The sequence below is a fragment of the Monopterus albus genome, unplaced genomic scaffold (genome assembly GCF_001952655.1).
Source record: "Monopterus albus unplaced genomic scaffold, M_albus_1.0 scaffold67.1, whole genome shotgun sequence".
NCBI classification, from domain to species: Eukaryota; Metazoa; Chordata; class Actinopteri; order Synbranchiformes; family Synbranchidae; genus Monopterus; species Monopterus albus.
In genome coordinates, this window is record NW_018127947.1 from 1595788 (window position 1) to 1617706 (window position 21919).

Genomic DNA, 21919 nt, shown 5'->3' on the forward strand with positions numbered 1-21919 from the left:
ATATTAAAAAAAACTTGAAAAAATATTTCCGTTGGACAAATCCACAAGAAAATTCATAGAAGGCTATTCCTCACGGGACAACACGACATTTGGTGCACATCGCTCAAAAATGGCAGCAAATAAAAATGTTACAAAAAAAGAAGAAGAAGAAAAAGTATAGGAAACAATAACAGTGTTCCTACATTTCACACCGAAACACTAACAATCTCCAGATGAATAAATGGAATCATTTCAGCTTCAGCTCTATTCCGAACGAGAAGCTAAATGTTTTAGGGCTGAAATCATTAGCTGATGAATCAGTTCGACAGCGGGCTAAAATGTAACTGGCAAGAGTTTAGTGTGAGAGAAGTAAAAGCAGGAGAAAGCAGACTGATGAGCGTCCAGAAAGGACGGCTGCACTGGCAGCGGAGCATACCACAGGATGAAAGCATACTTGACTTCTTAATATAGCTCACGATGAGAGATCAGTCGATCAGAGTTCAGCCTGCTCAGCCTTGTAGAGTCTGGTCTTTCTGTTTTCCACACATCCAGCCACTACTGAAATGCACACTAAAGCAAACTTGATGTAATTCAATGCAAACTTCAGCTGAGCAACATTCAGTGACAGACTTGTCTGCACCAGAGTCAAACCACTGATGAGTCCCTGCCTCTGTCCAGAGCTCACAACAGGATAAAAACCTGCGCTGTTTCAGAGTGACTCGAACGTCCTGCAGCCGTCACTGCCTGTTTCTACCAGGGTCAGACCACAAACACCAATACAGGAAGCTTCTTATGTATCACATACAGCCACATTTTCACTTTCCTTCTCAGCTGCAACTCCATCTCATCATGAACACTTACGGTTGGATGCAGTAAGCGACTCCAGATCCCAATTAAATGTAGCAGGCACTGAGAGGAAGAAGAAGAAGAGGAGGAGGAGTCCTGGCAGCCCAGGTGTGCTTGCTCCATCTGGAGGTGCTGCACTGACACTGTGATGGCCTGGCGCCTTGTTAACCGGGTGACACGGTGTTCCTGAGGGTGTGACCGTGTGTACTTGTGTGAGTGGTTGCCTTGTCTACACACAGCATCTGGCTGAAACCTCCTCAGACTGGCTCACAGCAGCTGAACCCAGCCAGTGCTGCTGCAGCACACAGACTTGTTCTGACAAAGGTGACACCAGGAGGAGGGGTGGCGGCCATGTTGGGTCGGCTGCAGCTTCTGTTTGTTTTTCTCCACGTGAATGCCTGGATACACGTGTGACGCTCTGAACAGCTGAGCATTATGGTCACATTTAAGGTCTCCAGACTGTGTGCCGCCCTCTGATGTCACAATGTGCTATTAAAACTGAAGGTTTGTCTCTTCAGATGGCGTGGAACAGTGCCAGAGGAATAACTGGAATTTCTCACACTGGTTTCTTGAGACTAAACACCAAACACATGGATCTGTCATCGAAACGCTGTCGTCAAGGCTAATCACACACAGAGTTCAGCGTGTCCTGGTTTGTTCAAACAGCACAGGGTGTGACACTGCTGTGCTATGCGGCCCTCCACTGGCAGCCTCTCGGTGCCTGCCTCCAAGTCTCTGCTTTCCAAAGCAGTTTTGTTGCACTAAAATGTCACTTGAAGCACCTCCCACATGCATTTACACAGACAATAGTAACTTGAAACCAACTAACAGGTCTGTAACCAACACACAGTGAAAACTTAAACACCCAGAGAGAGAACACCTGCACTGGGTTTGCACAACTCTGTGTGTCACCTTAATAGCAGAAAAATGTTGATCTGCTGGATGTTCAGAGTAACCTGCATCGACAGGTCCCACATCATGACAGAAAATCTGCACACATGCAGGCGAGCGACACAACACACAGTCCTGCCAGTGGTTTCATACTGATCCATAGGTAACACACCAAGACATGTTGCACTGTGTCAGGAAACAGAAGTCAACGACTGCTAGCGCTGTAAACAAGCAATTCAGTGTTTTAGGAGGAAAAACACATTCGTTATGCATTTTGATGAGTAGCTTATACACTCACACATCAGTGAACAAAATAACACAACAAAGTAGCACAAGAGCCACGGTGAATAACCAGTGATGTTACAGCCATTCCTGACAGCGGGTCGGCTCAGCGCGACCTCACTGTGCACCGCTGCCGCACAGAGCTGTTAAAGCAGAGAGTTGTGGCACTAAGGGGTCAAGTCAGGGACCAGGTCAGAGAAAATCTATGCTGCTAACGTTTGCTGCTATTCTACACTCCAAAGATCCACCATTACTGTAAAAAAAAAAAAAAAAAAAAAAAAAAAAAAAAAAAAAAAAAAACAACTGAAGGGCAACAACAAATTAGCCTACGTACTGGTTTACATGCAGCTGGAACTGACCAGGACTGAACCAGTGTACAGCATGGTATAGCACTGGAAGGGCAACTTTAATCACCACGGCAACCTTATAATGCTAATGTGAAGTGAGTGCACCTCGAAACAGCTGCTGCAACATCCTGTGTGCTCCTCCTGAACTGGCCTGAGAGGACTCCAGGCCCGGCTGCTACAGGGACTTCACACTGAGTGCAAAGTAATCCAGGGGAACACAAAGCCACTTCAGTTTACTGCAGGCTTGTCTCGATGTTGGACAGAGAAATGTGGACGTGCTTCCCTTTAACACATATTCTCATGTCACCCATACTGTTTACCTTTATGTTCTCTGTACTGCAGGGATTAGTCATTTGACACCACAGTTTCATTTTCTCCATAACCTCTGTGTGTTCATACTAATCCATGTAGATCCACATCAAAAACTGATCAGCTCTTTCCCCTTGTTCCATTTTTCTCTCTCTGTGTGTGTGTGGTGGTGGGGGTCTAAGGCCAGAGGGTGTCACACTCGATGCTGCACAGATCATCACCCCCCTTGTGATTGATGATATTGGGCTATACAGCTGGAAATCGACTTGTCCTGACTCTTCTTGGCTCATGGTTTAACTTCCTTTACTGAAACTTATTTGAGATCACCTGTTAGCAAACACAACCACTGCAGAAGTGACTGCAGGTTCCAAATGCTGATAAAGGATCAATAAGTACTTTTATATCCATTAACTAGCCCTGGAGGTTTGTCAGTTTGACCTCTAGAGAGTTCAGAGCTAGTTTCACAGTGTGGTCACAGCGGAGCGGCAGCATCCTCCTCCTTTCTCCCCACGTGCATAAACTGGCTGACAGCTGCACCGAGACCATGAGACAAGAAGAGATTTAGGTAGATTTAGGTTCATTTTCCAAATCTAAACACGCACAGTCTACTTTAATACACCCACAGGTAAGACACAGCTGTCCTGACACAAACAATAAAAGCTGGAGACATGGGTTTGTGCGTACAGCGCATTAAGTCACAGGAGGCAGGTATGGGCGAGCTGCATGTTGGGGTGGAGGAGAGGCAGGCAGTCGAGCAGAAAAACATGCAAATGGAGCAGACATGCAGCACAGTGCTACATGTACAGCTACATGTCTCAGCTAACAGGACGACTGGATTAAGGGTTTGTGGGTCTGCGCTGTTCAGAACCTGCTACTCAATGAGAAGAAATGACAAAGAGTAGAGTGAATAGAAGAGTGGGGGGGGAGATTATGTAATCTGCGTGGCTGGCAGGGGTGAGTGTTCTGCTTTGTATCACAACACAAAGCAATGAAGGAAACAATAACAACAAATCAAAGTAAAAGTTACAATTAGAGCTGAAAGAAGTAAGACAAGTACAAAGGCCCAAAGATTTTCTGGATTTCCTGGACAGCCAACCTTTATATTGTACAGACCAAACAACTACTCGGCTAATGAAGAAATCAAACAATCATTATTGCCAGAAGAACAAATGAAAAGTCCTGAATTTAAAAGTGTAATGAGGTTAAATCACATAAACATTAGCGTCCCCATGTTATCAGCCTGTTAGCAGACGGCTGATCCACCAGTGCTCGCTCTCCGTTTGCTCTGTGTTTGGTCTCCACCACCTCCTGAGGGAAAGCTCGGGCTCTTTAGCTGCTAAATGCTGCAGTGTGTTCCCCAGCTGGGTCTGTCTGCTGTTTGCTGCTGAGCAGGTCGTGGACAGTAGCTTTACAAATAAACCGCCGCCTGCTGCTGTAGCCAAAAACAGTGCTAATGACAGCGGCTATAAGAGCTACAGCAGATCTGACTGCTGCAGCTTTTATAGAAACCAATGTCAGTGTGTTATACTATTATCACTGTAGATAACACCAGACGTTTTATAATCCATTACTTGGCATTAATTGATAATAGTTTGTCTACATCATGTAAAAATCCAAAAGACAAAACTGAGAAAAACAGTAAATCATCACTACTGAGAAATGTGGGTTCATTCAAACCAGTGAAACTAAAACTGAGTAACAGTTTCTGCACAAACGTGACATCATATTGGATCATTAGTACCAATGCATTAACATTTAAGGAGCATTGAAATGTTAGTGCTGACTGAGTAATGACTTATTGTGCGGTGCCTAGATACCAGTAAAAAGTGGAGTACAAGTATAAAGCCATACGTGCACTTCTGTAACTACTTCTCTAACTTCCAAGTTGACTAGAAAACACAGCACGTCCCAGCCTTTCTCCATGTTACCTTACACAACTCAAATACAGTTCCTTCCTTTTCTCTCGCTGAGCTCAGCACCAGACTTGCATACTGTGGTAGGCCGTGTGGGTTCATTAAAAGCAGCAGTACATATCATTCCTGGTGATTTGCAGCACATGAGCCCAAGTATGCAGTAAAGTTCCACAGAGGCCACAGGAGACAGGTCACAGGAAGGAAGGAAGGCTTCACTGTAGCTCAGGGAATTATCACTTTCTAAAGACGTGACAGTGAGAAGAGAACTGCTGAGGAAGACAATGCTCCCAGTTTCTGCCACACCCAGTGTGAGCATGCAATCGGCCTCGCCATACACGCATGTCAGACTGTGAGCGGCGAACGGAAACTATACGGCTGGGAGGAAGGTTGGCAGGTCAGTCCGTGGCTGCAGGAGCAGAGACAGTGTGTGTGCAGAAAGCTTCAGTGTGAGGGCAGGCGGTGGCCGGCCTGTGTGGTAATGAGCCCTGGATGCCCTCTGCTAACCCACACGCACTCTCCGGCTGGAATTCAAACTATCCCAAATGTTCCTCAATGGAATTCCACAGAGCCAGAAGAAGACAGATCAATCAGAGAGAGAGGGAGGCAGTGAACCGCAACCGCTGACACAAGGAAGGACAGGAAACGACAGGGGAGGGCCGATAAAGAGAGATTTGAAAATAACTCCAGTCAGAGCCCTCTGCTGTCTGAGCCCCTCAGGCCACTCCGACAGTATGTGAGGCCCCCTGCACTTCCAAAGGTTGCAGCTCCTTTAGGTTACAGCTGCTGGATCCTCCTTTGGGAATCATGTCATCCCTGGCTCATGCTACACATCCTGTGCACTTGGCCCCACTTGAACCATACTGTACATGCGGAAAGTGCAGTGTCGAAGTATCGGCCTCAGGTCGCCTCAGAACGCTGCTCCCACTGAGAGACTAGGACGGCTCAGACCCAATGCCCACCTGAAGGGCAGATATAACAGAGATCCTGCACATTCACTGTGTGAGAGGGGCCCCGAAAACCCTTCTGTGTCCCACTGCACAATATTAGAGGTGTAAAGTATGTAACGTAAGGCAGCACATGAACCTCCAAACCAACACGATCCTGCACCCTCTCCCTGCTCCACCAAGTCATCACATGTTTGTCTCCACGTTAGGACACGTGTTGGAGCACATTTCTACAACAACAGTATTTGAAACAAAGCTACACACACACTCACAGTTTGAGGCCTGACAGACTGTGCGATGCTTGACATCATCATCTTTGTCCAGCACTGAAACTGCAACAAATCAAAAACAAGGTTGAGCTACAGGCCTGACATGGTTTCCTTCCCCTCCGTGTCTGCGTCGGCTGCTGTGTTCTCTCTCATTTCATGCCATGTTCTGACTGGCTGGCCTGTAGATGTGGACACAGCAGCAGTTGCACTGAGGAATCTGACCCTAAGCTTTGACACAGGCTGTCTTTGGTCTCCGAAGCTCTAAATCAGTGTCACAGTACAGTCGAGGATGCAATGGGCCTTAATGCAACAGCGTACATGTTTCTTTCTGATGTTTTTTAGTTGAAATATGCTCCAAAATATTTATGGATGTGGAGAGGTGCTATCAGAGGCTTTAGTGCCAACTCACTAGTCCAGTTGTAACACACATCTGAACACCATCAGTAATACAAAAGCCACTCACTCTCTCTCTTAAGCTGCAAAATAAATTCATTAAAATCCCGTTCTCCATTCATTTAACAGAAATGTGTTATGGTTTTCTGACATTTTATGACTTAAACAATTAATCAAAGAATAAAAAAATGCATCTGATAGATTCATCAGCGATGAAAACAGCCTTTAGCTGCAGTCCTACATGTACGTAGCACATAAAGAATATTCCACAGCATTTCAATGGACCGGTTTGCTTTTCTTCTTTTCAGTTTTGCTCAGTATAAATGCTAAAAAGACACTCTTCATTCGACACACAACCAAGTATAATTTACTGAAATTCTTTTTCTTTCCATTCACTGCCGAGGTGCTAATTGGAGCTGGTGACAAGTTATTTTACTCAACAGCAGAAAACACGAGTGCTTTGGGAAAAAACAGCAAGCAGGTGTAAAAAGTGCTGACTGGTGTGTGGCATGCGGCACTGACACAGTCTTCGCACTGCTCACACACAACCAGAACAGTCTTCACATTCAGCCCAGAGAAAGCAGCATTCTCCTAAATCGACATCCAACTGTGGAGTGAAACACTGGGAATAATTAGATTCTAGTTGGGCGGACACACGGTGCTTCTCAAACCCAGATGGTGGCCGAGCACAGAGCATCCGTCTCCTGTGGCCGAGGCTCTGCGCAGGACAATGTAGGCAACTTCAGTCTAGTGCAAATATTTCCCTCCAGAGGAAGGAGGTGAAATTTTAACTTGCATCTTGGAGCAGCTTCATGTCTGGATCCATCTGCTGTAAATTCATCTATTTGCATCCACTACCTTGCACGGCTGTGCTACAGTGAAACACCCCCTCCATCCTCCATCCTCCCCCAAGCTCTCGATGCAACTCAGCGGTGAAAACTTGATACCTGCTGCTATCACAGCCACGAGGGTCCCTCCTGGCCAAGGAGACGAGACCTTGTGTCTCTTCTTTTCAGCACACACTCATCTTTAGTTTCACTGCCAAGAAAAATACAACCTACACCTCAGCCTGCAACAGAGCTGGAATGAACAGGAATTATTTGCTGGTTCTTGTCCTCAGAGAAATTGCTGCAGGCTGGATGCATGCATGCTTACTCAGTCAACCCCATCCAAAAAGAGTACGGTTAGTGGGTCATCTCAACAATGCTCTGAACAGTTCGACTGTTATTGCAGAAAAAAAAAGCCACTATAGGCCCGGAGCAGGACCAACAATTGGCTTGTTATATCAGCAAATTCAGTATCTGCACAGCTGAAAATGCAGCCTCCATTTGCATGATAAACGGGACATTTGTGCAGGAGCGCGAAGGTTGGCTGAGCCTGCAGGGGCACACGGGCTGCCGGGGCTGCTGTCCCGCTGCCGCCGGCTGGCCTGGCGCACAATGGTGAGGACAAGAAGAGTCTGAGCCACACAGGCAGCGCTCGAGAAGACATACAAGCCTAACATTCATCTGTGCCAAATAGAAGGAAAGCAGCAGAAGGATGAAGAGACTTCGCTCGGACTGGCATGGTTTTAGAAAACACAAGGACATGGTGCTTATTTTAGCTTTGCTGATTTGTACTCATTTCCTTCGGTAGTAATAAGTTACACAGTCTCTCTGTGTTGCACAATCTGTGCAGGCCTGCATGTAACAGTCAGTGCTGGGAGACAAACCTCTGGTACCAGCACCTGGTATCACTGTTGGTCTCAAATGTCCAGTCAAACTAACCTAGTTAACTTGTTCTTTAACTGGAGGGTGTTGAACATGTGAGACACTGTCTTCTTCTGTTAAAGCAAAACAAAACAAAATGCAGCCACAGAAATTCTTAGATGTTGTATCCTTCATTAACTGATTTTTGTCACTGTGGGTAGTGAAATAGGCTGTGAACACATTCCCATGTTATCACCTTATAAAGATGAAACGCTAACGTTTTAGCAAACAGTTGTCTATTTACACATCGAGCAGACACAGAGCCACGTCTCAGCCCACCTGCTGAATGTGGAAACAATATTTACTCTCCTTTTAGCTCCGTTTCTGTCTCCACCAGCAACGCAGAGAAAGTATCTGGCTATTGGTGTGTTTAGCTGTTAAATGCTCCACTATGTTCATCAGCTAGTCGTTAACTTTGTAATAGTTGAACTCACAGAGCATAGGGAGCGTTGACAAAAAGCAGCCTGAGCATCCTCTCCCCTCAAGTCGATGAACAAATCAAAGCATCAGGTGGTGACAGTGACAGTGTTTAAAAAAAAAAAAAAAAGGAAGCTTGGCTAATCTGGCTGCTACTGTGTCACTCACATGAGACAGCAGAGGAACAGACAATCCACAAAGCAAGCTCAGTTATAGTTTAGGATTAAGCTGCATGGCTTTTGAATTAATTCATCTGAATGGAACAGAGACAACTGTAGAAAACGCTGTTGTTTTAGCTTCACAGATTTGTCTGCATTTCCTCCTACACTGAGGAGATATACTGACCTTTTAGGTTGTAAAACTGTGTGCGGCTGCAACTAATTATTCATTTCAAAATAAATTAATCAGCAGATTACTTTTTGATTAATAATTTAGTCACAAAACTGTGAAAGATGCAGTCGCTATTTCACACAAGATCATCAAATACCTTGTTACAGTTCACAATGAAAAGGTGCTATTCCTCATTTAGAAGCAGGAAAACAACATAGTTTTTCACATTTTTACCTGATAAACCTAAACGATTCTTGGATGTTTAGATGTTTCAGGTGACTGTCGATACGTTTTCTGTTAATCAACTTATCAGTTGCAGGGCTGTAACTAATGATTATTCATTATCGATCAATTTTCTTGATTGATTCTAGAAAACTGTGAAAATTGTCTGTCATGCTTTCCTGAAGCAAAATTGCCTGTTTTGTTCAAATAAAAGTACAAAATACAGAGAATTTACAATTGCTGGAACTAAGGGCTGTTAAACAGTTATCATACGGTGCCTCTTGTTTTTCTGTCGACTCATTATTTGCTTCAGCACTGCTAAGGATTGATGCTTTCACAAGGCTTCGGCAGAGCCGTTTGTTTGACCTAAAAGTAATCGCAAGCTTTTCTTTCAGCACCATTTTATTCTCACTTGTTATACGTGAACATTCAAGACTTGATGAAATGAGTATTCAAGCAATCAACTATTGGTTTCAGAGCTCCAGAGCTGCTGTTGTCTGCACCAAATCCATCAATGAGTGACAACAGGAACCTACTTCTCTCTCAGGAAAGTCCCAGAGCGACTCATTAATCTACAAACAAAAATGTCTGTGCGTTATTCATCACAAGATGAACTGGCTGCAACAAGACAGTTCCTCTGTGTAGGTGGGTGGACAGTTGACTGTACCAGATCTACACCGTGAGGCTCTGACCATCAGGGGCTCTCTCTCCTACCTGTTCACATCCTGTACAGCCTCTGAGTGTGTGTGTGCATGTGTATGCGTTCTCCATGTTGTGCAATGAACCCGCTTCACTTTGGACTTCTTGGAAAACAGGCTGAGGGGAGGAAAATGCCTGAGCCACTTTCAGTGCAGCTTCTTCCCCCTGCCAGTTGGACTCACTGATGACCTGAGCGAGCTCCTGGGCTGCAGGAGCGTTACTCCACAGCTCCTGTTGTCACTGCACTGTGATTAAGTTAGGGTCAAAGTGTGACACACCCGCTTTCCTATGCGTGCTGAGGATAATCACAGCACACAGAGCCAGGGGTCTGACACAACCAGTTGCTTGGACAGAAGCAGCAGCTTTGCTTGGAGACGTGTATTTTAATTGCCTAAAGAAGCCCCTGCTCCTGAACGCACCACCACCTTAAAGCGCACAACAGATTCTATTATTAGATTTTCATTTTCTGTTCCATAAGCAGAAACAAATCTGCAGCCACTAAACACTCAAACTTGACCAGGGACAGCTGCAGATTGTCACGTCACGTTGCTCTCCTGCACCAAACCAAGCATATTTGTAGCAGTGCGCGCGAGGTGGCTTTCATTATTTACCTTGAGCAATGTGCATGTGCCATGCATCAACTCGAGCAGAGTTTATTATAGAGTTGCAGTGTCCTTTTCTATCTCGTGACTATTAAAGGCGCCCTGTGCCCAACATCCCTGCCTGTGCGCAGCTAATAACGTCAATATGAGTGAGTACACAGAGCATCGTCTTACCAGGAACTGTGCAAAGGGGAAGATCTTAAACAGGAAATGCAACTGACCCTCCTAAAGCATCTAACTTTAAAATGCACCGGCCCAGCTGGACCTGCAGCGGTGCATGTTGCAAACCGTGCAGCAGTGGTTGCATATCGGTAGTTTTGCACAGACGGGTTTCATATTCTTACCTCCCTTTGGCTGAGACATTTCCCCTTTGCTTTGATGAGGGGGAGGGGAAGCACAAAAGACTTTGCCTTCTTTCTCACTCCCTCCCTCCATCGCCCTCGCGCTGGAGCTTCAGCGGCTTGCTTTGCAACAAAGATGCAGAATACAAGCCTCGATCTTCATGCACTTGGAGCCTTTTTGCGTCCGACCCGCGCGTGTCCGTGCAAAGAACGATGTAACAAATGCACAGTCCCCACAGGCGTCGGGAAAAGGAGGTAATTTTGCAATTGCACTGCAAAGAAATCTCCGCAGCACTTACATGATGGGCCAAGGCTGGCAGCTGAAAGCTCCTAACTTGGATCAGTGTGTGCCCCTGCGAGAGAACGTTCTTCCTGCTTGGAGCGCAAAGGATTCTGGGATATGTAGTCGTGGCTGTGCTACAGAATTTAGCCTACCAGCAAAGTTACATTGGACTTCGATACAACTAGCTGCTGTATCTGTAAGGAGATGCAAAAGGTTGTACTGTTCAGCGGTGGAATCATTTACTCAACACTATACTCAAAGTATTTCCATTTAAACGTACTTAAAGGGAAATTATTGTACTTTTGACTGCACTACTGTTATTTGACAGCTCGAGTTACTTTGCAAATAGTTTTTAAAACATATGAGCAGTTTATAAAATATGTTGCATTATAGATTAAAATACTAAACAGCAGTGACAGAGGAATTCTCCACCTGCTGTACTTTAGTATAAGTAGTAATACCACCTTTTATTAGCACCCGTTACAAATAAAAGCCAAAAAACGTTAACTGAAGCATTTGTGCAATCTGTGTGAGCAAAATGTACTTAAATATCAGAGGTAAAAGTACTCACTATGCATCTGAATGGCCCCCATACAAATGATATTATGTATTCTATGGGAATATACTGGTGCATCAAGGTGGAGGACATTTTGTTTGGACATCTTTTAGTTCAAGACACCATCTAACATAATTACACTGTAGCTACATTGTTGTATTTTTTATTGTATTTTAGTTCAGTACAGTGTTATCACATATAAAGGATACTTGTGTATGCATTCCTGACAATGCTTAGTATATATTTGCTTGTGTTTGCATGGTGGTGCTGCTACTTTTAGTTCTTAGTCATCCTGTTTCTCCATGTTGTGATTTTACTGTTCTGTCTGCACTAAAACATTTGTTGCTAAAGGTTTTGTTGGATGTAATTTTTTCTTACTTTTCCATGAGTTGATGGTTCTAAGGATAAAGCGTGTCATGTGTACAGATGATAAACCTTCTAAGACAAACTACTAAGTAAAAGACCCATATACATAATATATAGCTAATTACTTTTACATCTGGGAGTAAAACCATGAGATCACTTGGGACAATTTTTAGTTCTGCTTTCAAACTGTAGTAAAAATGTTTATTATCAGGTAACACTGGTTAATGCAAAAGTTAATCTACTGACTGCAATCACAGTAATGAACTGACAGCAAGACATTCTGACATCTAGAGCAGTGGTAACGCCTATACGAGTGGTTTTCTAAAGTAAAAAGTGAAAATGTGCCTCCTGGAAAACCTGAAGTTCAAGAGGATGAACGTGTGGTGCCCAGTAGGCAAATTTTTAATGACTTGTAAATCATAAAGTGTGTGTGCATAAAGCTGATGGGGTGTAATACCTGAGGACACAGTGGAGCTCTGTGGCCTAGAGGAATAAAATACTCAGTGAGATACACAATGCTTATTAGGAGCACCTATTAATTGTTGGTCTCAAATACTTTTATGGGATTGTTAATTATGGAATAGCACCAGAGACATGTTTTACAATGATTTACAAAATACTCTCAGACTGGCATGAACCAAACTCTGGTGTGGCCTAATATGAAGCCAGTGATCCAAACATTACATATGAGGAGGCTGCAGATCCTTGTCCCTGTGATGTGATATGAGATGTGGCGTCAGAGGGTTGGACTGTGGGCAGTGAGGTAAGTTGGCTCAAGGATGGGACTGGAGGGTCAGTTCTTCGTGGTTATCAGGGTTTGGTAGAGCGGCTTCACCACAATATGGAGGAAGAGGGAGCTGTTGATGAGGTATTCAGACGTTCGGCAGTACAGGTCAGCCTCAGCCAAGAAGTCCCCATTTTCTTCAGTGCTTTGGTGGAAATTGTAGACGTGTTTCACCACCACCTTCCCCTGCTGCTGAGCCATCACAAGCACCGTCTTCTGGAAGCTCACCCCAGCAAAATCAGCACTGGAAGTGGCCGGTGTGATGATGATTCGAGGACGCCCGCCTTCCACTGGTGTCGGCTGCATAGCACCCATCTCCATGTACATGGACCTCATGCTGAGAGGTAACCAGCGAGGTGAGAACAAGGCGTTCCATGTCACCCACTTGCTGGCGTCGTGGCCACTGGGCCCCAGCTGGGTCTGGAAATTGGTGCTGCGGTCATCTTGCGTTGGGTTGCTGATGAGCCAGAGTGACCCCCACACAGGGGAGAGGTAGTTCCTGGGCATGAAGAGGCTGCAGTTCACATCAAAGTATTTGGCCATGTGCAGTGGTGGGGCTGAGTGAAATTGGTAGGACATATAGAGCAGGTCACGTACTGACTCTTGATAGCGAGCCAGCACTGCCGACTGGGTCTGCAGGCGGAAGAGATCTCGTGGAGGAATCATAGCATAGCGCACAGCCCTGAGAGCATTCTCTGCTGTCAAACTGTCCGGCTCATTCTGAATAATCCAGGCCTCCAGTGCTGCAAAGAGCTCCATCTCGCTCTGCAGGATGAGGTCTGAGCGCTGCAGCAGGGTCATGAGCAGCCGGCTGCTGATGGTCGCCCACTCTCTGCTCTGCAGCACTGATGACAGGTTCCAAGCCAGATACTGAAGGCAGCTGTCCCTCAGAGTCATGTCCCCCGCCTGCAGGGCGTACTCATACCAGCCTGCCACATGGCCCGAGGGGGAGTCCTGGGCCAGATTCTGGGTCATGTACTGGGTGATGTCCTGTTGGAGACCCAGAAGCTGGTACTTAGTGGCCAACTTGTGTAAAGGCGTGGCCTGGTCCAGACACAGAGAAATTTCTCCACAGTACAAATACCTGCACAAAGACAGGAAGTAGAGGTCGAATAGATTTGACACCCATGAGCATTTACAATAGCTGTTCAAATTAAGTATTTTAAAGCTGCAGTCATTTCTTTTTAGGAACTTTAGGGCAGAACTTAACAAGATGCCATGCACTGCCCTAGAATATGTTATTACATTATAAAGTTGTTGGATTAGTACTGATTTGTTTGTGTCCATGATGAATGTCAGTCCAATACTCATGATCCTTTTACATCTCATTTGGTGTCAACAGAGAAATATCTTGCTTTTACTTGCCAAGTGCTCAACTTTCTTCACCAGCTAGTCGCTAACTTTGTTCCGCTGTTTTGTTGTCTGGGCTAGGCAGGTAGTATACAGAGGGTTTGTTTAGAGCAATCACTTGGGATGTGTCTCATTGCTTCAGCGTTTTTTGGAAAAACCAAAAACAACAGCAATTACAGTGAACTTTTAAAACCAAATTTTGATGGATTCAATCCACTGAGCAACAAGTGCAAACAATCCAGTAACAGCAGAGCGGATGGTTTGCACTCTGGGCACAAGAAAAATGCAGCTTTCAGCGCCGGTGAACTGATTTCCATCAGGATTATTCATCAAACCAAACCCAGCTTTGTTCAGCTGGTCATTAGCTTTACATTAAATAATCACCAACTGCAACTAATACATGAATAAAGGGTTTCATGGTGGTGATTTCATGGCCATATTTATTAAAATGCAAGATATGTGTAAATTGAACACATCAAAGTGTGATTTGTTTTGTCAGCTGAAAAACGTCATCGTCATGGTATTTCATAGCAGATGCAAAATAAAAGTCAATATATTACTTACTAGGTCAACATCATTAGCATTTGGGATAAAATTAGATTTTGTTGTTGATTGCTGTCAAAGCAAAGGCTTTTCTGTCTTACGCTGCACCATATGAACTACTACTGAGCAACCCAGCAGTTCACTGATTGGTCCGTTTGTTTTATATTGTACTCATCAGTCACTGCTGATTGTTTGGCTCAGATGTAGGGCTGCACTGTAGGGTTCGTCCCTCTAGAGGGCGTGCTACCTCAATCAAACTGTCTGAAGCAGAGGGTTGATGCGACTCCTCAGGTGACATCTCTTTTGTGACCTGTTCTTTCTCGTCTCACCTGATGAATTTCTCAAACACGGCAGCACAGTCAGAACTCTCTTTCAGGACCAGCATGCTGCTGTTGAGGCTCAGCAGCATCTCCTCAAACACGGGGCTCTGCAGGGAGAGCACCAGAGAGTGAGCCTGGATCACCTTCACCTCGTCTGCATTGGGTGTCTCCACTCTCAGTGACACATCGCTGCCACTTCCCTGAACCAGCAGGGCCTCCAGACGTTGCACCAGGGCCAGAGTGTGGCTGATGGCGTACCCTCTGTTGCTACCTCCATCTTGGTCAACTTTCAATGCACGTAGTTTAAAAGAAAAGGGGGAAGAACAGATGGAGTTAGTAGATTGGAAATGAAGCAGATTCACATCTTTCAAACCTAAAATGCAGCTCAAAACGCTTTACAATAAAATGCACAGAATAAAACATTTAACCGCATTAATTAAAAAATATTAAACAGCAACAGCAAAATTTTAAAGTTGAGTTTCTTAGAAAATGTGCAGATGTTGCACGTGTGGGACAGTATCATGGAAATCCATGGCATTGATCAGTGTAGCTGCACTCTGTCTGGATAATGAGGGATTGTGGGTCATGTTTAATTACAGCTTTGTCTGAGCTGAGGGGGTTGTAAAACCCCTCTCCCCCTGCAGAGCACACTGTTGCTGTAACTGCTGGGACGTGAGCCCTGATTTGACCAAAGTGTAGTTCCTCTTTCTGGTTCCTGGTAAGGTTTGGCACTTCCTTTCCCCTGATAAAAACGGGAACACAATATGAAATTCCGACATTCTCGGTTCAGTGAGTCCACGCGTCACCAGTTTATTAGCCACATCTACAAGCTTTTTTCTGTAAACTAATGCACTGATGACTGAGTGTATAGTTCGTATGATCAGTCAGAGAGGGTGGAGAAAGGTTTTCATCAAGGTGGAGAGCATAAAAAAAATATCTGAGGACTGGTTCAGCCAAATTATGAATTTGAAAGGAGTAAAGCTCTTACTGACATCTTGTGGTTTCAACAGGGGAAAAAGCCTGAGACTTTGGAAATAAAGTTTATAAATTTTGAAGAAAAAAAAGTGGTTGTAATAATACTGGGGAAAGGTTGTTGCATTTCAACATCTGATTACTCCACAGTAAACAGCAGAGATCTGTCAGCTTTTACAAGTCTGAGGAACATGAAAACCTCAAGTCTTGTTTTTAACCTGAAGTTATTGGCTTCTCCAATCAGGAATGACCTCGCCAGGCCTCATTAACCTTTATATCTTAATGCAACAATAACACAGACCCTGATGCCACATTAGAAATGAATTGCACGTTTGAACAAAAATGCTTTGCTAGGTGACATAATGGGCATTAATAAGTAAAAGTTTTTCAAAGTAGTTTGTGTAATTTTGGGTGAACCAGCCCTTAAATACACAGCTAAAGAAAACAAAGTAACGTGCGTTTCCATGAAGAGAAATCCATTGATAATCACTATTATTAGTTTAGGAGCCACACCAAACACGCGTTTACAGTTTCCCCTCTGGTATAGGCACATTGAATCATCACAAGAGGCTTAACGTCTACAATTCATCCATTGTGGCATTAAACAGAAACTCACCTGCAGCAGCAGCCCCCAGCTGGAGGCAGAGAGCCACTAGCCTCCCAACATGGATCCAAACCATTTGCTTCACCATCTTGTATTCCTTTGTCTGTCTCTGTCTGTCCAGCTGTGGAGGACGAAGGGGTCTGGGCCTGAATGTGGGACAGGGGTTCTCCTCGTCACATCCAGCCCACCACACACACACAGAACTTTGTTGATTGATGGGTGGAAACAGACCTGGGTTGTTTCCATGACTACCACTTTGATTCCAATTTCCTATCCTCGGGTATCGGCGCCTGCTGTATGATATTGATTTGGTGAGGAGGCCACAGGGACGCTCACACAGCTGAGGACTGGGAGTTTTATTTGGACCCTCTCAGCTGTTAAAAACGAGATGCCTGCCATGCCCGAGGTTTAACAGTGAACTGCCAGCATTAAGTATTTAGACAGCTGTTACAGACTCCACACACGTGTCAGTGTGTTCACCCAATTCAGCATGCGCATAACATGGAAACACAAGCCATCTGTTCACAGCCTCAGGCTACAGCACACCTCAACAGTGGGGAGCAAACTGCACAATCAATATTACTGTTTTGATGATAACTTATAATCCTGACCATTTTTTTTAAATCTGTGTAAATACAAACCAAAATGTAAGCTCTATTCAAGAGCACACATCAGGTTGAAGTCTCGGCGCTGGTTATGTTTCCGATCTGTGTCGTGTCGACCCCGGCTTGAGTGCACAGATCACGTGTCAGCTGATAATTACCCCACAGGCGGTTCTTTTGTCCTAGTCTGACTAGAAAGGAGTCCTATGTGTTTGGATGACAGCCAGCAGGTCAGTCTGTCATACAGTGGCCTTCAATGTGCACACGCCAAATGTCCACATTCATCTTTGGCACTTTCTAGGCAGTAAGAGCTGTTCTGTAGATGAGTGTTTCTGGACTGAACTTCTAAACTTCCCTTCACTCTTTCACCTTTAGTGATATGTAGTCATGCATTTCTGCATCCACAACAAACCAGAGGCAGGAAGTAACAAAGTACAAATACTTCAGCACTGCAGATTTTTTTAGGTAGGGCTGAACGACTTGTGATTGCGATTTAATGTCTCGCTTTTGTATTATTCAGTGAAAACAAGCTTTACAGTAAATGACAGCAGAAAGCTGAACCCAACACCCTCATGTGCACCATTGGTGCTGACTGTTACTGCTGTTAAATCTACTATCATCAGATCTGGATGAAACTTGGTCCGGTGATCGACATCACAACCTTATGTGTCACACGTCAAATGATTTTTATAACTTGAACTGGAAATATGAATTTTTTACACTTTGCCCCATGTTAATGATGGGGTTGTTTTTAATGATGTTTTTACATTTATTTTTGTGACCTTGACCTTTGACCTTTGATTTTCAGTCAAAATCTAAACACATCTAGAGTTGGTTCCCATTAAGGGTTTGTCGGCAATGCTACTTACCCACACACACACACACACACACACACACACACACACACACACACAGACAGACAGACAGACAGACAGACAGAGAACCAAAAACAACCTCCTTGGCAGAGGCAGCAATCATCAGCAGTAGGCGACAAGGAAACGACAGCTAACAAAAACCTGGGGTACAGTCTCTTATAACCACTGTTTCCCTCACATGCATCATTTCCTTGTGCCTTAGTAACGCCAACGTGAGATGTGAGGAAATGATGAGAGGGGAATGTTATTAATGAGATGTTCTTTCCTTCCGTCCTTCATATGAAGCGTCCAGTCACCAACTGATTTGCAATAAAGCGGCATGTTGATTCAAAAAAGACGAATATGGCTTCTCCAGAAGCTTCCTCGCTCCTCACAGCGGGGACAGGAGCCCTGGTACATCCAGGACCCTTGCTGGACTGATCGAGGACCCATCCTTTAAGAGACTTGGGAAGTACCTCAGGAGTACCAGCTGGTTGCTCACGTGCATCAGTTAGGTTGATGGTGTCACAGGTCTTCACAGCATGTAAGATTCAACAGCTGCACACATTCACAAACAACACTCACATTGTCACACAGCTTTAGTTCTTTCTTTTAAACCCCTGTTCATGTCGTTTTTAGTTTAGTTTTAGGGTCTGTCTTTAATCTTCTCATGTTACAGCTTATTTCACAATATTTCATTTGTACAGTACCAGTTAAGTCTGGACAAACCTGTTCATTCACAGTTTTTCCACTGTCAGAAACTGGCTTCCTGTGCCTTTGACTGGTTTCTCCACTGCACCTTCGTTTCCTGTGCTGCATTCAGAGCAACATACAGCTCATTACTGCACTGTACTGCTCTCTCATCTTTAGTTAGTTCAGATTTCTCAACATAGCCACTGTTTGTCTTGGTGACAGATTTGCACACTATTTGTAATATTTTATCCATCTTACGAGGTGGTCGCCTGGACATGATTCTCCAACCCTAACATGAACATGTCTGAGTTATGAACACCCATGAATCCTACCCTCACCCAAGCAAAGAAGATATCTGGTGACTTGATGCATATATTCTGCATCGTAGTAGCTCAGGTTATATAGTAGCTGGCCCAACTGGCTTGATAAGCCGTCACATCTGGCAGCCAGGCTCGCGCAATTGTCCAACCACCATCACAGTTTTACCATGATTGTCAATCAGAAGAAAATTACTCCAGTAACGACCCCTCTGAATGAAGAACTCAATCAAGAACCTGCATGGACGCTCATGTGAGCGTTCAGATCTCGCTGTTCTCCAAACCTTTTACCACAAACATCACAACCAAATGGTTTCTCTCCTGTGTGGACTCCCATGTGTTTCTTCAGATTATACTGTTTGGTAAATCGCTGACCACAGCTATCACAACCAAAGGGTCTCTCTCCGGTGTGGACTCTCATGTGTACCTTCAAATTTCTCTGTTCAGCAAATTGTTTACCACAAACATTGCAACCAAATGGTCTCTCTCCAGTGTGGCTTCTCATGTGGTTTTTCAGATTATGCTGGCTGGTAAATCTCTGACCACAACTATCACAGGCAAACGGTTTCTCTCCTGTGTGGACACTCATGTTTAACTTCAGCCCTGACCTTCGTGGAAACCCTTTACCACAAACATCACAACCAAATGGCCTGTCTTCCGTGTGGAGACTCGCGTGTATCTTCAGAGTTATCTTTTGTTGAAATCTTTTACCACAAACATCACAACGAAATGGGCTTTCTCCTGTATGGATTACCATGTGCGCCATCAGGTTTTCCTGTTTAGTAAATCGTCTACCACAGTCATCACAACCAAATGATTCCTCTCCCATGTGGACAACCATGTGTGCCTTCAAATAGCCTTGTTTAGTAAATCGTCTACTGCAAACATCACAACCAAATGGTTTCTCTCCTGATTGGATAGAAACTTTGTCAGATTCTTTCCAATCAGGATCTTCTTCTTCTTCTTCTTCTTCTTCTTCTTCTTCACTGTCTTCAGTCTCAAAAGAATCTGAAGTCTTTTCATCAGTGTCTGGTTGTAAATGACTGTCCAGATCCAGGTCTCCTGCTGGTTCTGATTCTCCGCAGTCCTCTCCACCGCTTTCTGTTTTCACCTGCTTAGCTGAGCTGCTGGTCGGAGGCTCTGCCTCTCTGTTGTCTTCAGCTGGGCTTTGATGAAGCTGTGAGGACCGAGGCTCCTCTTCATCACCTTCACTCTTCACAGGAACACCAGTGAATGTGAAGCTGGTGATATCAGTCTCCTCCAGCCCATTCAGCTGCTCTCCCTCCTGTCTGATCCAGACTTCCTCCTCTTCCCGTTTTACCTGTAGGGGCTCTGGGTCCTCCTTGACCACACTGGGGCTCCACTCAGAGGGATCTTCTTCTTTCACAACCAGCACCTGCTGGATATCTGCAGGGAGCACTGAAACACACACATACATTATGGACAACTGTGACTTTATTTTTATTTTAATTAATATTATCATAGTGACAATAGGCCTCAACTACACTACAGGAAATTAATATATTATTTTATATCTTGGCTTTGTGGACAACATACCAACACATACTGCATTATAACATTTACCTTTAATTAAGGATGTCAGAAAAAAAGTTATTACAGACTTAATAACAACAGACCAGCTACTTCTAGTTTTGTTGCACACCCTTCTTAGTCAGAATTATATCTTAATCTTTAACCTACGAGTGTCAGTCCTAAGACAGAGCAGTTAAACGGTTACATTGTGCTTTTCCTCTCTGAAGAGAAATATCACAACCTACTCTAACCTGTTTCTGTACCCATGTTCAAAGTCAGAGTGTTAGCTACACTACATAAGTGCATAACAATAACTTTAATGGTTGAAGGCTACTATCTAGAACTCGATGCTAGGAATGGTTAAACAGCCAGCCAGCGATGGCATGATACTGGTGTTTCTATTATTTTGGCCACCCCACCGAGTGTGTCAGTGAGGGTGACTTATAAAAACTCATCAGTATAAGGCAACACAAACCACAGACAGTTGAATCAGCACTCTCCTTACTACAGGACTGCAGCTCAGACTTAGTTATAGAGTTCCTAATAAACCGATACTGAACGCTAATTCATGCATTCACCTACAACAGCAAGTCACAACACGGACTCAGTAATAATTATAACTGTAAAATTTAAAATATATACACAGCCTTCTGACATTAATCACTGGGTAAAGTTTAAAAAAATTATAACACTGAACCCGGTCGCTCTCTCTCATTCAGCCTCGTTCTGACGTCGACTCGCACCTAGCACCCGCTTTCCTTCCGATGGGAAGGAGAAACAGAAGTGGCTACAGTTGATTTGATAACCTTACCGACCTGTTTCTTTTCTCTCATTCTTGCCATTTGACGGTATTTTTACCAGCTGTGTGGTCCATAACAGTATCCCGCGTAATCTCCGGTTTTTCTTCATCTTCGCCTTTGAAATTCTGAAGATAATCCATTTCCCTCCCGTCCCTAAAGTTGTCCTTCTCTCGCAAAGAAATCACTGCCTCTTGAAAATAAGACACACTGAGAAATCCCCGGAAGTCCTTCTTCTTCTCTAAGAGAAATGGGGACTGGCATAACAACCTATTTAAAAGGTTACCGCCACCTACTGTAGCGGGGTGGGTAACTTGAGCGGTTTGTGTGGTTTAGGTCAGTGGTTCCCAAAGTGGGGGTCGGGACCCCCCGGGGGGTCGCGGGATGATTCCCAATCATAATGTAAACTAGACTGCATTTCCACTGAGAAACTGCAAATTTGCGTTCATATATTTTGGTAATATCTTTTTCATAATAAACTGCATAATGTGGACATAAACATGTTTATTTAAAATAACAAAAAACAGTAGAAATATTAGGCCTAAATGCTATGTCTCTAACGGGAGGTGATTACACAGATGAACGACACCATCGATCACACATCTATTTACAGCACCACAGTGACAAGCGACCATGACAGCTACGTTTTTTACATCTAGCTTACAACTGTTTCTAATGTAGTTGGTGTTAGTTTTTTCACTAGAATGAAACTGTGGTTGTTATCAACAAAAGACAACAGAGAGAGACCAGCGGAGGAGCGGGCGGGGAAACTGGGAGATAACCCGGCGGCGAAGCCGATGGAGAAGGCAACAG

At 44.3% G+C, this 21919-nt stretch overlaps 3 protein-coding genes across 8 annotated transcripts in view; all 3 read right to left on the reverse strand.

The window, feature by feature from the left end:
* map2k6 (mitogen-activated protein kinase kinase 6) overlaps window positions 1–11115 on the reverse strand; it is a 29447-nt gene extending 18332 nt beyond the window's left edge. The window contains exon 1 of one of the 5 annotated variants that reach the window (XM_020604681.1): window positions 10832–11115. Coding sequence is in view for 3 of the 5 variants with exons in the window: in XM_020604676.1 (XP_020460332.1) it covers window positions 10536–10626 (91 nt within the window). In the remaining 2 variants the exon portion in view is untranslated. Of the gene's footprint in view, window positions 1–8355; window positions 8391–10200; window positions 10232–10365; window positions 10506–10535 lie in introns of those variants that run through there. The other 4 variants (XM_020604676.1, XM_020604680.1, XM_020604678.1 and 1 more) reach the window with 4 other exon arrangements.
* Window positions 11116–11538: 423 nt separating this feature from the next.
* btbd17a (BTB (POZ) domain containing 17a) lies at window positions 11539–17749 on the reverse strand. 2 transcript variants are annotated; one of them, XM_020604793.1, is made up of 4 exons: window positions 16542–17749; window positions 16323–16456; window positions 14744–15020; window positions 11539–13605 (listed from the first exon to the last, which is right to left on the reverse strand). In XM_020604793.1, exons 2-4 carry the CDS (start codon window positions 16396–16398, stop codon window positions 12531–12533), a joined length of 1428 nt encoding a protein of 475 aa, XP_020460449.1. In that variant the 5' UTR covers window positions 16399–16456; window positions 16542–17749; the 3' UTR covers window positions 11539–12530. The 2 variants fall into 2 exon arrangements, with proteins under 2 accessions (XP_020460449.1, XP_020460448.1); XM_020604792.1 differs by having other exon boundaries at window positions 16323–17749.
* A 108-nt stretch (window positions 17750–17857) lies between these two features.
* The window catches only part of LOC109962717 (zinc finger protein 62 homolog), a 14763-nt gene continuing 10701 nt past the window's right edge, over window positions 17858–21919 (reverse strand). The window contains exons 4-5 of the mRNA XM_020604652.1: window positions 21168–21347; window positions 17858–20195 (exon numbers count right to left, since the gene is read on the reverse strand). Of these exons, the coding sequence (XP_020460308.1) occupies window positions 19006–20195; window positions 21168–21347 (1370 nt within the window). The 3' untranslated portion in view covers window positions 17858–19005. The remainder of the gene's footprint in view (window positions 20196–21167; window positions 21348–21919) is intronic.